This window comes from Nesoenas mayeri (genome assembly GCF_963082525.1).
Source record: "Nesoenas mayeri genome assembly, chromosome: 14".
Lineage (NCBI taxonomy): Eukaryota > Metazoa > Chordata > Aves > Columbiformes > Columbidae > Nesoenas > Nesoenas mayeri.
In genome coordinates, this window is record NC_137556.1 from 3,668,041 (window position 1) to 3,682,161 (window position 14,121).

Sequence of the window (14,121 nt, forward strand, 5' to 3'; positions counted from 1 at the left end):
AAGGTTATACAGGTTATTTGCAGGCACATCGGAAAGGCAAGAAATGCACACAGAAAACACTGCTTGTGGGGACAGAAAAGCGCCTGATGCCCCATGGAGTTGATGAGGCGGCGGTTCTGGTGGGAGCAGAGACAACCTGGTGTCCTGGCACTTGTGCCTCTGTGCGGCAACACATGGGGAGAAAAGCATTCCTGCAGAAGCGTTGCACCGAAGCGGCTGTTATCTCCAACATGACGTTATTGCAAATGAACAGCCTCCAGAACAGCAGCGATGCTGCTGCCGCCTGCTAGCACAGAGCAATACGTGCTCCTCGCAGTTTACTACAGCCAAACCTCACCAGTTACCTCCCTGTGGATCTGGCACGGCTCCAGCCCCTGGGGTGCACCCTGACATTGGTGTGACCAGTAGTATCAGCAGAAACTGGTTTCAAGTAGCTGTGAGCACATGCAGAACAGGTAATACAGCTTGCGAGTAATTAATTGGGCACATAAATAGAGTAGCAGTTAGCAGGTACTCACTGATGTCCCGTCTAGTCACCCCTGACACTGGTGTCCAGGCTCTGCAACAGGTAAGAGAGACATTGCTGGGTGCAGGAGGTGGGAAGGGGACTTGTGGCTGTGCTGGGGGGGTGGGATTTTAATTTGGATTTACAATCTAAATAGGGCCAGAAGCCGTGGGAGGAAAGGCAGAGAGGACAGAGAGGACGTTCTAAATTGCATATAAAGGAAAGGAGACAGAGCAAAAATTAGTTTAAATGGAACGAGAAAACAATAAAAGCAACTCATCAAAGGGTCTCCCCTCCCCTGTTGCACCGCAGGGCAGCGCCCAGCAGCAATAGCAGCATTTCCCTGGTTCAGCATTTCTAAAACTCAGGTCCACCTGCAAGGAGGGAGGTCCTGGGTGGCTCCCGATCACACTAGAGCAACTATTTGTTTCAGAATACAAATCATCACCGCATAAACTAGCATAAAAACAGCACCGTGTTTTACGTTATCTCCTTAAGCATATTTTGTATTTTGCTATTATATCTTATTATATCAGACTGCTGGGAATTTTGAGAATAAAAACTCTTGAAGGCACATATATGTGAGTAAGCAAACACAGAACTTCGTTTTTGGCCTGGGTACTTTTTAAGAAGTACATTCCTTAAAGGTACAGAAATTTTATGCAAGGAACAAAGGCAGCCGTGACCCCTCACGGAAGTCACCAGACTTGCGGCACTCTACAGCCCAGGGGAAGCTGGAACTATAGGAGGGGAAATCACATCACAGAATCACAGAATAGCAGGTTGGAAGGGACCACAGGATCATATGGTCCAACCGTTCTTTCCAGACAAGACAGCCCAGCGCCCTGTCCAGCTGAATCTTAAAAGTCTCCAATGTTGGAGGATCCACCACTTCCCTGGGGAGATTATTCCAATGGCTGATTATTCTCATGTTCTCATTGTGAAAATTTCCCTCTTACGTCCAACGGGAATGTCCCAGGAGTAACTTTGCCCCCATCGTTTCCATGTGACTCCTTGAAATCTGGACACGGCCACAGTTCGTGCACCTGCCCAGGTGGATGGGTCACACCGGCAACGCTTGAGGCAGATGAGACCACGTTTGTTTGTGTCTTCATTTCAAATGAACCTGTTGACGGGGGCAAAAGCAAAGCAGAGGGCTGCCAGGAGCAGAGGGGCACTGTTGTACCCACCATCGCCTCCCTCCTGACACACATTCATTTTGTTCCAAAAACCAGACGCTAACAGTGGGGCTGTATCGGGCTTTGAAATGTACTGCACAGCCTGGATGGAATAAAAAAAAAAAGAGGAAAAGAAAAGCAACAATAAAAGCAACAATAAAATGCTGTAACCCAAGTTCACTATTCTGTTACACCAAGGCAGAAAAATTGAAAGAAGAGTCACCAGTAGGTCAAGCTTTACACAGGTTAACGAGCCACATTATAGAGGAATGTGGTTGTTTCCAAACCGCATTTACTGCTTTCTAATCCCAGTTTAAGAGCAAGGGCTGAAAGGTCTTTCAGTAGAGAGGACTTTCTCCTGCTTCTAATAAAAACTCCCATCTGCCTCCCGGGTGTGATACCAAATAAGGGCAAATGGAGTAAGAGGAACAGCCCTTGCCTTTCACACAATCGATGCGACTGCCAAAACCCAGCATGTATTTAATAAATGCAATGTAGATTGTTTTATTTGACCTTCTGTTCACAAAATAATTTTATTATATGTATGAAAGCAGCATACAGGCAATAAAATTATGAAAACATTCACAATACATAAATACACAGACCTGATGCAGGATGTATATAGTTCATTAGACTTTAATTTGTATTTTTCCTCTCAGTTCTCTTTTCCAGACAACACTTTTTTTTTTTTTTGTGATATATGTTATGAAAAAGTTGTTCCAAAGGGTTTGTTCTCTCATTCAGAAAACAGATAGCTTTCTTTGAATGCTGCTGAATATTGACACCCAATGTTCCTGTTGCTAATGCTCACTGAATGCTTTTGGCATTACAAAGGGAAAGCAGCAGGGGAAGGACAACGGAAAAGCAGCAGGTTTTGGAATTAAACATTGTCAACTTTTTGGGAGCTCACAGGACATGTTTGAGGTGGAGGTTGCAGTTCCATCCGTATTTAGAAATGTCTTAATCCAAAATGGTAATGAGGCACTATTCCTGATCGAACGGACTATTGACATGGTAATTACTACAATGTAACGTCCTCCCATTTTCCAAAGGAAAGCACGAGGTACCTCACTTCTTAACTCTGACCGTGATACAGAAGCAGACAGACGCATGATCCCGGTGGTACTGCAATAATACAGATGAGAACGAGTTTTGGCATGTTTCCTACCATTATAACCAATTGTGTTTGTTCAGAAAAGATATCCAAGACTTGAAATAAGAAAAATCTGAGAAAGCTGTTTATCTTACATAAATACAAAACGTTAGATACTAAGAATTGTTATCTAAGAAGCTTTTCTTCTCAAATTCGATTCTTCTTAAGGTTGTAGTCATTTTTAAGGTATTTACAGATCCACAAACTTGACATTCTAGCAAAGTCTTTGTAACATGAAACTTTTTTAAAAATAAATAGCAGCAATTCATTTTATTTCTATAAGGGAAGAGAATTCCTAACTCAGTCAACGCTGGTCCTATCTTGTGAAAGAAAGAAATCTCACTTAAAACAAAATAAAAGCCCACAAGCAAACGAACTCCACACTGAATCGGTTTTGTCGATTCCTTCGTTTCTTGCTGAGCTTCTTAACATTCCTCCATTCCCCCCACAGGCTCTCCAGACTATCAGAGCTCATCATAAAGTGCTGACTGGTTGACTGGCCAAACCGCAGTTACGACACTCCAAAAATATCCCATTGCTTAGACATCTTAAATAACATAAATAAAGCTAGATCTGTTATAACATATGAAAAATAGCAATTTAAAACAATAAATAAATAAAACCAGTATCAACATATTACCTCCCGAAGCTTTAAAAATAACCATTCTCATTATAAGGCTCAATTATTTGTCAGAAATAATTTTAAGAAGGCATCTACTTACCTTTACAATCCCTCAGTCTTTAATTAGGACCTGTTAACACCCACTAGCACAAGACACAGCAATCTTTTAACTTCTAGTAAACATTAATCTTAAAATACTTAACATTTATCTTTTGCCTCATTTTAAGCTAGAAATTGGTCTCTCTGTGTAGAGAAGCACTATTTTCTTTGTCATTGCACTGCATCTATATTGGTGTATTTTCCTTAATATGAGCAGTACAGTTTAACATCCTTTTTTAACCAATTTTCAGTACCTCTTCCTGTTTATTGTTTTAAATGTTAAATTTACTTTGAATGCCAGGAAAATTAATTCTGGGCTTGTTTAAATGTGTATTTCTCCCTAGACCTTAGTTTCTTACCAAAAAATCTTGTATATCTTTTTTTTTTTTTAGATTATTACAATAAACACTATTAGGTCTTGCTGGGTAAACCTTACTGTTCAGGTTTTATGCTGCCCATTTTGTGTAATGGGATTGATCTTTTCCAAAGAAACATCAGCTTCATAATCCAAGATACTTGACAGTGCTGGAGACATTTTCTCCAAGGTTTTAGATAGTTCACCCTCTTCTTCCTTTTTAAGAGGTTCTTCTTCCGGACACATAATTGCATGTGGAATCAGATAAACCAGATTAGACTCTTTGGGGCTGGAGCCTTTGGGCTCGTGTTGACTTGAAAAAACAACAGCTCCATTATTGTTGATACTAACAGTCTCTATAGCATTGCTGGACAAAGGGCAGAGCCTGTAGCATCCTAGCAGGGTTGAAAACGCCTTGCGGAAATCAGCATTGAAGGCATAAATGATGGGATTGAGGGAAGAATTGGCCCATCCAAACCAAATAAAAACGTCGAAGGTCGTGGAATTAATGCAGAAAGCTTCTGCTCCCTTGGATGGTTGGGTGGGCTCACAAAAGGGAATCATGCAGTTCAATACAAAAAACGGCAACCAGCAGCACACAAACACCCCCATGATCACTGACAAAGTCTTTAAGACCTTCGTTTCCCTCTTGAAGGACATTTTGAAGTTGCTCTCTGGTTGCTGGCAGTCCATACTGCTTCTGTTGCCGGTCGTGTTCTGGCAGTTCTTGGCGTGCACTGCTGCTCTCTCCAAGGCTGAGATGCGGCGTATTTGCTTCTGAGCAATCCGGTATATCCTTGTATAAGTTACTATCATGATGGCCACGGGTATATAGAAGCTAATTAGAGAAGAGGAGATGGCATACATCCTGTTCAGGCTAGAATCACAGTTGTCCGTGCTTATACCTTGTAAGCTGGCATTTAGGTCCAAAAAGCTTGTGGTTGTAGCCTTGTGCCAGTTCAGCTGCACAGGGATGAAGGAAATCAACACAGACAAAGTCCACGCCACGCTGATCATGATGAAGGCTGCCTTGGGGGTCATTTTCCGCTCATACCTAAATGGGCTGGAGATGGCCCAGTATCTGTCCACACTAATGACACAGAGATTTAGGATGGATGCTGTTGAGCACATAATATCAAAGGCCACCCAGATGTTGCAAAATGAACCAAAAGGCCAGAAACCAGCAATCTCAGCCACAGCTTTCCACGGCATGACCAGAACTGCCACTAAGAGATCGGACACAGCCAAGGAGATGACAAAGAAGTTGGTCACCTTGGACCTGAGGTGGCGAAACCTAATGACAGCTGCACAGACCAGCGTGTTTCCCAGCAGCGTGGAGAGGATCAGCAGTGAGAGGAAGCAGCCCGTGAGGATCCGAAAGGAAGAGTCCCTTTCCACCAGCAACCCTTCCCCATCCATAGTGGTGTCGTTCCAAGTCATAGTTTCTCCTGAGGGAAAATCATATCATGATTTTCATGACGACATCAGCTCCTTTCCTTGCAGAGATCAGAGACATCAGACATCCATTAATTACTCACCGCCAAACAGACCAAGGGTCCTTTCTTATGGTCCTTTCATCCCCAAATGGACTTCACCCACTTTGAATCATCCTGCACACTGAAAGGTCTATGAGCAGGAACAGAAAATGCACAAATACAGTCCACCCTACAGACTGTTTTTTAAGCAGTCCCTTCAGAAACACACTGCACCACCCCAGCATGAAGTAACCTAGTTCAGACAGCTCACCTGCAAGTGTTCTGCTGCTGTCCTCTGCAAATATACCCCAGAGACAGGAAGGCAATCACTTTTCCATGCTTGCATATATTCCCACTTAAATAGGCTATTGATCGAGTGTTTCCAGTGTCCATTGCACTAGCCCTTCCTATTTACTGGAGCGTACTATACGAGGTGCTTTTTCTCTAGTTTCCTAAAGGTCTCACTGACAAAACACTCCATCCTTCCTCCCCAGTACACTCCTGTTACAAAATGCAACAGTCCTCTATTTCTGGACAGCGTCAGAAAGCAAATCTTCACTTAGTTTCAAATTGGTTTACACTTCCAAGACAAAGAAAATAAATATGCAGTAGATGTGTTTTGAAGGTTTTCGGTAAGAAGTAGCTCATGTTATTTAGTTTTATTTAAACGAGAAATGCTGGCTCCTACCTTTCACCTCTGATTCTCTGTTTTCTCTGGGGTGCAGAGCTGTCTCTCCTCTTTTAGCTTTGGAATTGCATAGCAAATCTTATATACAAAATCAACACAGAAACACTGCATTGCATCAGGTGAGCGTGTGGTTTCTTTTTTCCCTGAAAGTGCAAATTGGCCGGGGAGAAGTAAAAACAGGAGCTGGCAGAGTTCGACCATCAGGAGTCAGTTTTCAAGGGAGCAGCAGGTCTGTGCTGTCGGACCGTGCGTGACGGACCCATCCGGCGAGCGCTCAGTTGCCTCCATCCCACGGCCCCTGCTGATCACCCTGCAAACTCTGTTGGCCGCATCTGTCCCAGTGGCACTTTGTACATCCCGTCGAAGCAGCACATTAGGGCAAATCATCCCAGGGAAAAGGCACGGTATTCCCAACACTGGCAAGAGCCAAGTAGCATTTCTTTCTTCTGTTGTTCCCTGGAAGGAGAAAGAAGGGCAAGAGGAGAAGAAGGACCTGAGTGACCTCCCCTCGGCCACGATGCAGGTGCGACACCAGCGGTACCCGCAGCCGGTTCCTCTTCCAGTGGGGACAGTCGCTTTAACTCTCCGCTGTCGGGTTGTAGCTTTCCATAACTACCCTGGAATAATCCCACCAGCTGCTTAGCGGGGCTGCGCTCCGGGCATCGGGTCCAGCTTTTAATATGCCTTTTCCGTCTCAGAAAAGCGGGGGCGGAGGCAGCTCCTCATGCGTTCCCGCAGCCTGCCCCGGGCCGTGCATCTCCGGTGCCGGGGTGTCCCGGCGGCAAAGCCTTTCTTCTGCCCGGGGCAGGGCTCGGCAGCATCCTCCGTCCTTCCAGGAAAGGTCTGTCTGCCTGGCGTCTCCTCCTAAAGGATTAAGACGATGGAGAGACAGGCATGGAGGCACGCAGCGGGCAAAATGCGAGCCCCCTTCGCCTCCGCTAACATCTTCGGCTGGACGCAGCTTCTTCTGGGCAGCCTTCCCTCGGTTTTTCTGCTTTCCTGGGGAAAAACTTCTCAGGCAGCCGGAGAGGAAGGCAAAGCCGGGCTCCTGGAGCCGCTGTCCTGGAGTTTAGCGCAGCCGGGATTACTCTGCCCCGTCTGAGCTTCGCCGAACTCCGGGGCGCTGCGTGATGCCTCGGCGCTACGAGCCAGCTGAGTTCAATTCATTGATGCGGAAAGTAAGTACCGGCACTAACTTGGGGCTGGGCGATGCTCAGGAGGCGGGCTGCGGGCCGAAGCACCCGCGGCTCCCCGGGCCCCCAGGGGAGCAGCGTTACCCCAGGGCACGCTTGGGAAGCTGAAGGTGGGGGGGTCGGTCAGGACCTCCCTCCCGGCACAGCGGGGAAGGGGCGGCGAGCGCGGCGGTGCTCAGGCACAGCGGGGAGGGCCGGGCTGCCGCCGGGGCAGCGCTCCGCACCGCCTCCCTCCGCGCCGCCTGGCGCAGCCGCGGCCGCCGGGCTCCCTCTCCTGGGCGGCCGCGGCCCCGCGGCGCCCCCCGTGCCCCTCTCCGCGTCCCCCCGCCGCCGGACCGCAAGGCAGCCCCGAGGGGGCGAGCCGCGCCGGGACGCTCCGCTTTCCACCCCCCGCTTCCAGCCCGAACCCGCCGCCAGAAACGCTTAAACCCCGGGTTCATAACATCGTTATCCCCGCGTGTGGACAAGGTGGGAGAACCCAAAGCCCCGGTTCGCAGCTACACAAACTGCCTGAGGACCCGCATCCCGACTAAGTTGTTGGAAATCAGGCGAGAGGAAAGCAGGGAAATAATTTGGGAGCCGTCAGAGCCTCGGAGCGGGGACCCCCTGATGGCACATGGGGAGGTGTTCGGGGTTTGTGTCTGTAGAGAAAACTCGGTGCACTGAACTGCTGCCCTTGAGCGCTAAAATCTGCCACTCTCTTCGCACCGTGTTTTCTCCTTTGCAAAAATCCTTCCGGTTCGGTAGTAAGCACCAAAACCAGAGCAGTTACCTCTCAGACCCCTTCTTTCTACAAAAGGGATTTTTCTTTCTTGTCTTAGCCACAACAGGCAATGAAAGAAGAACGTGCTGATTTGCAAGGTGCTACGTTTGTGTAAGAATCTTACTCAAAGAAAACCAGAAAATGAAGATAAAAGATATCGCAGGGAGGTTAAAAACCTCGCGGAAGCTTTTTAAGCTTACTAAGTTGTCAAGATAAACTTTGTAGGGTTCAGCATTAGTGAAATTGCTTTTGTGCCATCTGTAATTTTTCACAATGTCAGTTAAAGCAGATACAGTGCTATATTAACCTTGACTAGCTAACTAAAACACTTGTTTTCCTTCCCCCTCTCTTTATTTTTTTCCAACAGTTTCTCAGCAAGTTCTCATTCTCCCCTTCTTATTATCATGTCCTTTAATCATCATTCACCTCCAGAGGAGGGTGAAAATACACAAGAAAACGAATCCTGTATTGTTTGGTAATAGAGATTTCTAATGAAACTCCTTGTGAGTTTTCTTTTTCTGTTTTCAAGGTTGTCAGGTTTTTTTCCTCCTGTTCTTAAAGCACAACGATGGTGAGGTTTCCTGCATTAAAAAGATCTGTAGCACACTCCTGGTTTTGAAGTAGAAACCCTAGGCTGAGGAGAACATTGCCCGCGTAAGAACTCACTGAGCACGTTTGATTTTCTTTCCGCTACAACTGTCCTGGATTATTCCAGGAGAAATCACAGCTCCGGAGCACACAAACAGTACAATCTTCGAGGCATACTGAGGCCACATTGCAGAAACGAGAGCTGTCTGCTCTCAATTGCCTGCTTATCTGAGTGAAATCTTCAGTTCAGTTTAGCTCGGGAATGGCCTTTCCTGGGGAAGAGGCTGAAGACAGCATTGAAAGGCCCCAATGCTGCTCACATGGGTGAGGGTTTAAATTTTTTATTTGAATACGAGATTTTAAAAAATGCCATTTATCTTCCTACTCCCAGCAGCTTTTAAGAATCTCACGGTCTTTATTCGTTTGGCAATTCTGTGTCTGTTTCAGAAGTCAGAGCCTCTCTCCTGTCTCATGTCTAAATGTGAGTGATCAGGGATGAACATGAGGTCTGGCTCAGCTGAGACCAAACCAGCGGAGCAAAGCCCCTTCAACATCTACGTAGGTTTCGAACCCCAGCATTTCATGCAGGGCACCCTGCTGTACTCATTTGTCACTCGAGCTAATTTGCAAGCTTTTAAAACTTTCATGACTTAATAGTCATACCCAGGTGAGGAACAAAAGTGAAATCCATTAAACCCCTATTATTATTCAGGTAAATTTAGTAGTGGGATTAGGCAGCCGATTGACACTCTGGGAGCCAGTTATACAAAGTACAGGGTAAATTTTCCTCTTGCTGCCTCCAGCCAATGCAAGAAAGATCCATTTTCATCCCGGTCAGGACTTGCCTAAAACTGCCAACAAGAGGATGACGGTGCAGGTGTTTCTCTGAGATCCAGAAACAAGCACAGGGCTTGTTTAATTCTCCCTGGGTACATACATTAAAAAGCTGCTTTATTTAATTTAATGCTTTTTGATAGCTACTGACCGATGCTGGAATCAAAGCAATGCCCAGCAAAGCAAAGCTTTTGTGTCTCTAATATGACCCTGCGAGGCACCCGCTCCTCCCAGGACACTCTGATTGGAGGAAGTCCTATTTGGTCCATATGAAGCTTTAAAAATACAAATACTGAGTAGTGTCTTGATCCAAATGATATTAATCCAAACAGTAATTAGCTACTGGAAGACCAAGCCAAAGTTGAACGAGGTCCAGATCTTGTATTGAGAGATAAACATGCCTTAAGCTACAAAATAGCACACATACTAGAGCTGGAGACAGGCAGCTTAATTTCCAAAACAATGCACAATGTGTGGATACAAATTGTACTCATGTCACTCTCGGGATGGCTTTTTGAGTCTGCATGCATGGGATTTATTAAACATGAAATCAGCTGAGGCATGTTAGCAGAAATAATTTTAGACAAAATAGCTGTCAGGTTTGTAAATAACAGGTTATACTAATAAGCCAAGATAACTTTAGCCTCAGCTTAACCTTTGCGGGAAAATCAAGGGCTCCTGGTAATCGAACAACAGCTATGAACTCTCTTAAAGATCAGTGAAGCACACTGGTTAAATTGATATTAGTATGCTGGATATTCCACAGGGAAAACCACAGTAATGAGTACAAAAGCACAGAGCAAAAAGTAGCAGCAGAAACAACTATTACGTTGCTGCTAAAAACAAAACAAAACAAAACAAACTCCAAGGATTTCAAATTCATTCTTGAATGATAAAGACCCACTAGCAGGGAAAAAAGGATCAGTGAGAGAAATGATTTCTAGTCCCCAAACGCTGCCAACAAGAGGCCTAAATATTCAGTATTTTGATTGTAGATTATGGGCATGTGCATCTTCAGCTGGATGTTACAGTCTGGAGGATTCAATAGGATTGATCTCAAAAAGGACATCAGTGCCTTTGTGAACGTTGACTTTTGGACTCTTTCCAATGGCAACCAGTGCACAAAGCATCCCTGGGTATCAGGTCACTGGTGAACTGTGTGAACGAATCTGGACGCTGGCAGGTAAAAAGAAAATGAACAAAAAGCCCAAACAGAAAAAAAAAAAAAAATGAAATTCTGAATTTAAATGACTCGTTTGAGGCAGCTCAAGCGGGCAGTGGCAGAGCTGGGCACAAAGGGTGATGCGAGGAGGGTGTAAATGGGGAGGATTTGTTGGGCGGTGGTGCTGGTTGCTGGATGCAGAGCTCCCGTGCTGGCTGCAGGATGCTGGCCGGGCAGCACCAGGCTCTGCTGCTCCTCTGGCATCTCCCCTCCCGGCACGTTGATGCTCGACTGCCAGAGCTCAGGCTCTGCTCCCCTTTCCTTTCATCACAGGCAACCCCTCGCTGCATCTGCAGCACAAACCCAGAGCAAAGCTGGTTGGTTCAGCTGTAACCCCACCAGATTGTGCAACAAAAATGGTTCTTTTGGGGAGAGAAGGGGAAGACAGGAAGGCAAGAGAAATGCTGAACCTGTAGCTGGTGATCTGAGCAGAAGCTGCCAGCTGAACAGTCCCCAGCCTCTTGCCACGCAGGAGCCACGGGTAATTTAAGCTCGGTATGATGCTGCGAATAACCGTGTTATTGAATCAACAGAGTTTATGCAGTGACTTTTTATGGGGTTTTTCCAGTTCCACCCCCTCACTCCCACAGGCCCACAGAAAGAGAAGCTTTCCACAGTGAACATCTGGAGTGACTCTTGCTCTCGCAGCTTGACCTGCTCCATCAAACCAAACTGGATCTTAAATCACCCTGGAAATCGCTGAGACGGGAAAGCCGAAAATTTCCCCCCTTCTCTTTGTGAGATTTCCATCTGCTGCAGATATGGGGTAGCAGAGTGATCACTGCCCTGCCAACACTTCCCTCCAGAGTGGGCAGAGAGCCAAACTGCAGAGGATTATGAGAATAAATTATATCTGAGAGGAGAGCTCTAAAGAAAGAAAAACACTTCCTCTGGCTGCCCAGACCCCTGCTTTAAAACCTAAACTAAAGCAACAAATGCAAAATATCTCAGTATTTCTGACCGTTTAAATAACAAATGTAGGCACTTGACGCATTGGTGAATTTTATATCCTAATCCATGTGTATAAAAACCCAACCCCTACACAGCTGATTGCTGAGGTCCTATTACATGAAATAGCACATAAACTAGTATGTTAACACAATGTTACAGACTGGCCCATTGCCTCCCAACTTATGCTTTATTTGCATGTGCATGGTTTTTAAATACTGTATAACTTGCATTTTTTCTTTTGTTCCTCACTGGATGGACATTTTAAGTCCTCTGAAAAATCGAAATCAAATAGATGAATCAAAAGAAAAGTCACGGAAAAAATGACAGCACTTCTAATGCTAAAGATGGCTTTGACATATTAATTAGTATCTCAGAAATGAAATAAAGCCAGTGATACAGAGTGATTCATTAGAATGAAATTAATCTGAGGAATAATTAATTCTGAGTGGATGGATAAAAAGAATACAAATAGATATATTAGCAGCAAAACTCTTCACAGATGAGTGCTACAGTGATTTCTAGCAACAGTGGATGAGACTGCAGCTAACACAATTTTCTTAGCAGATGGCTTGGTAGGTGGCACTTTCCCTTCCTAAACTGGTGTTACAGATTTACTCCTGAGCTGCGTGCCAGCATAAAATTCATCCTTCCCCGTATTCCATCTCAGCCCCCAAGTGATGGATGGAGAAGAACAGTTTAACTTCCGCCAGCAGATTTTTGTGGGTTTCTGATGCAAGGACGTGTGACGACAAAGAGTACACTTGGTAGCTACCGGAGCCCATTGCCTCAGAAGGTTAGTGGAGCAAGTGACAATAGTTTGCACAACAGTTGATTACGTTTAAGTCCACGTTATTGCACATTCGGTATGGTCGGGAGCTGTAGCCCTTTCATCAGCAGACTACAAATCTTTGAATTAAAAATAATGACCAGACCACTCCAAATGTCCCAGTTCTGGAGCTTTGCTGTGTCAGGCAGCATTTTCCCCTCTGCAGCTCCCCAGACAAGCCTGCAGACATTGCAATGTTGCAGCTGTACCAACCCAGGGTCTCACCTTCAGCTTCTGGGATTCAATTGTTCTTGGAGGCAAGATGCTGGTTGTCAAAGTCCTTACCAAATCGCATAGTCTGGGCTTGATGGCAGTCACAAATGTTTCACCAAGTTAAATAAAGCACTAGAAAGATATTCCAAAGAATAATCCACACCAAGGCATAAACTTTGGCTGCTTCACTCCTCCTGCCACAACTTCCATTTGAACTTTCGAAGGACCCAGTGATCTAACCAGATTACTCCAAACTGTGACATAATCCCAAATCCACTTTCAACCTGGCTCATCTGGCTCTATTTTCCTGTTCCAGCCTCCGTGCCTGTCCCACCACATCAGGCAGGATTGCTTCATCCCAGCAACATAAGCAACATCTCCCTCTTTGCGGCCCGCCTCGGTGCCCTTGGCTTTTCCCTGCGAAGAGTTGTTGCTGTGACGGTCTGTAACAGACAGTACTGGAAATGTTTCCTGAGTTCATCACTCATTTGTCAGAATCTGCCTCAAGGTCATGGGCTTTCCAAGTCAGCTCCCTCCCGCAAAGCTCAGCTGCCCAGGGCTGGGCTTAGTGCACATCGGGGCTCAGCTCCACCAACTCAGGTTTCAGCGTGAGCTGGTCCTTACCATTTAGAAGTTCAAATTAGGGATGTCTTCTATGTACAAGTTACATTTAGGGAAAGCTATTGGATCTGATCCTATCTACCTTCTGGTTTTGCTTTCCCCCCACTTTTCACAGTAGTTGATTTTCTGCGCTTTTCTCAGCATTGTTTCTAAAATTGTCCCCCAGGGCTTTAGGAGCCACAGGATATACAGCTCGACCAGGAATTTTCCATTGCTTTCTTGCATTTTTCTGCATCTTTTTAGGAATTCCATGTGCCTTTCTACAGTTTTCCTAGTGACGTCTGGGAATGTTCCTTCCATCTTTCTAGGAATTTCTACCCAGCTTTCAGGGAATTTCGTATTGCTTTCCTATTGCCTTCCAAGTAGGTCTTTCACCTTACTAGGAATTTCCATTTGCTTTCTAGGAATTTCCAGATGCTTTCAAGAAATCCCTAATACTCTTCTGGAAACTTCCCTGAATTTTATAAGAATTTCTAAGAATTCCCTTCCACTTTCCAGGAGTTCCCTCTTGCTCTTGAGAAATTTCCCACAGCTTTCTAGGAACTGTGCATTTCTTTCTAGGGATCCTCCATTGCTTTATAGCAATTCCTCCTTACTTCATAAGAAATCGCCTCTAGCTCTCTAGGAATTTGTAGCTAGCTTGCTTGGAATTCACATTTTGCTTTCCAGCTTTCTAGGAGTTCAATTCTGCTTTCTAATAATTTTCTATAATTTTCCAGGGGTTCTCTTTAGCTTTCTAGGAATTTCCCATGGTTTTCTAGACACTTTCCGTACCTTCCTATGAATTCCCTGCTGTTAGGAATCTCCCTCTGCTCTCTCAGCATTTTCATCAGCT

At 45.4% G+C, this 14,121-nt stretch overlaps 1 protein-coding gene across 1 annotated transcript; it reads right to left on the reverse strand.

Moving 5' to 3' along the window:
- Nucleotides 1-3,996: 3,996 nt before the first annotated feature.
- Nucleotides 3,997-6,150, reverse strand: DRD1 (dopamine receptor D1; the record flags this gene model as incomplete). The annotated part of the gene is made up of 2 exons (XM_080353202.1): nt 6,076-6,150; nt 3,997-5,360 (listed from the first exon to the last, which is right to left on the reverse strand). Exon 2 carries the CDS (start codon nt 5,350-5,352, stop codon nt 3,997-3,999), a length of 1,356 nt encoding a protein of 451 aa, XP_080209328.1. The 5' UTR covers nt 5,353-5,360; nt 6,076-6,150.
- Between the last annotated feature and the right edge of the window lie 7,971 nt (nt 6,151-14,121).